This window comes from Aplidium turbinatum, chromosome 5 (assembly GCF_918807975.1).
Source record: "Aplidium turbinatum chromosome 5, kaAplTurb1.1, whole genome shotgun sequence".
Classification (NCBI taxonomy): domain Eukaryota; kingdom Metazoa; phylum Chordata; class Ascidiacea; order Aplousobranchia; family Polyclinidae; genus Aplidium; species Aplidium turbinatum.
Window position 1 is genome coordinate 645251 of NC_137476.1, and position 1652 is coordinate 646902.

At 38.6% G+C, this 1652-nt stretch overlaps 1 protein-coding gene across 1 annotated transcript; it reads left to right on the forward strand.

Annotated features, from left to right (window-relative positions):
• The first annotated feature begins 324 nt into the window (after positions 1 to 324).
• On the forward strand, positions 325 to 1176 carry LOC145770150 (uncharacterized). The gene is made up of 2 exons (XM_082581737.1): positions 325 to 671; positions 993 to 1176. The coding sequence occupies exons 1-2, from the start codon at positions 325 to 327 to the stop codon at positions 1174 to 1176; spliced, it is 531 nt and encodes a 176-aa protein (XP_082437863.1).
• The last annotated feature ends 476 nt before the right edge of the window (positions 1177 to 1652 follow it).

Sequence of the window (1652 nt, forward strand, 5' to 3'; positions counted from 1 at the left end):
AACCGGCGGCCAAACTTGGCCGACGGAAGAGGTAGCACAGGCGGTCATTCAAGCACTACATAGCGGCCATGGCCGCGATGGTCGCCGGCTGCTTTAAAGGGGACCTGAAATGAAAAATGAAAATTTTTTTGGTGATTCTCTGGTGTTTAAGCATTATCTTTTTCGAAAAATTTTTTTGATATACTTTTTTGTTTGGCAAATATAACGAAAAGAAAATCAGCCACTGGGTGGCGCTATGTGCCTTATGACGTATTTGGTTGTGCACTCAGTTGGCAGCTTCATATATTAACACTGGAAGCGTTGCACAAGTCGTAATTTTTAAAGATGTCTGAAATCAGAAAAGGATTTTTGTTTGAACCAAAAAGACAGCGCCTTGACAGAGATGACTGTGATTCGGATTCGAGCTCCGACAGTGCCAGCTCCGACTGCAGTCGGATGGAGAATTTGAAATGGTGTAGGTGTGGAAATTGTGCCATCATGCCAACAATGATGGAAAATAAATGTTGCCAGGAGATTGACGCCGTGGTTGCCAAAACAGACATAGCCCGCCAATGCATAAACCAGGTCGACAGCTTTGAAAAGATGTGCCTGGATACAGAAGTGTTAGAAGCAATTATGGCTGCACTAAAGGATGTGGTCGGCGAAGATCTCCGAGATCCAATCTCAAACAGGTCAGTTTAGATAGTTGTAAAATATTATCCAAACTTTGCAGTTTCAGAACCTACATGGTGAACTTTGTTCTTATATAATGTGTGTTACACATAGCCTATGGTAGTGTAAAAAATCCGGAGACCAGAGTTAGCTTACCGGTACCATTGTACATGCACCCTTGCCTGGGTCACAAATCCCAAGGTTTCCAACTTTCCATTCTTAGGTACTCTATGTTGTAAAGTTCTAGCCTAGGGCTTTTCTACATCGTGATTTACTGATAATGTTGCAATGAAAAAAATGATGATTTTACACTTCTCGGTCAATCACATTTTCTTTTACAGGTCGTACAGATATGTTGCTTATCGCAGCTTCACCTTCTGGATATATGGAAAATTGGGTCGAAAGAGGCGTAAAGTAATTCCTGCCTGTGCAGTCCTTGCAATCCGCAACAGATTTCCTGAAGAAGATGGCCAGTACGAAGGATACAAAGAAGCCATTGATGACCACTTGCCTGATGATTTTTAATTAAAATTATCTTGCTGTTTTATTAATAAAATTATGTTGCAAGTATTATTAATAAAAATTATTTTGTAAATACAGTTTTCACCTCTCTAGAGTTTTGCTTGGGACAGTATTTATATTCAAACTGTCAGTCAAATAAATGCCTGTCATCTCTCCAAAAAAATGTCAATAGAGAAATAGCAAAAACTGATGTGTGGATGAAATCCAATAAACTTTCATTAAATTATATTAAAACTACTTACCGGTATATGATCCTCTGCAACAAAAAGAATGCAGCAGAAAATTTTAGTCTGTCCATCAGTGGCTGATCCATCAAAAGGAAGAAAAGTATAAACTATCTAGGTGTAACTTTGGATGAGCGATTAACATGGGATAGTCATATTATTAATCTTAGAAAACAGCTTGCAAAGGTCTGCGGCATAGCATTTAAGCTGAGATACATTGCCCCTTTAACAATATTACAAACTTTATAATATATT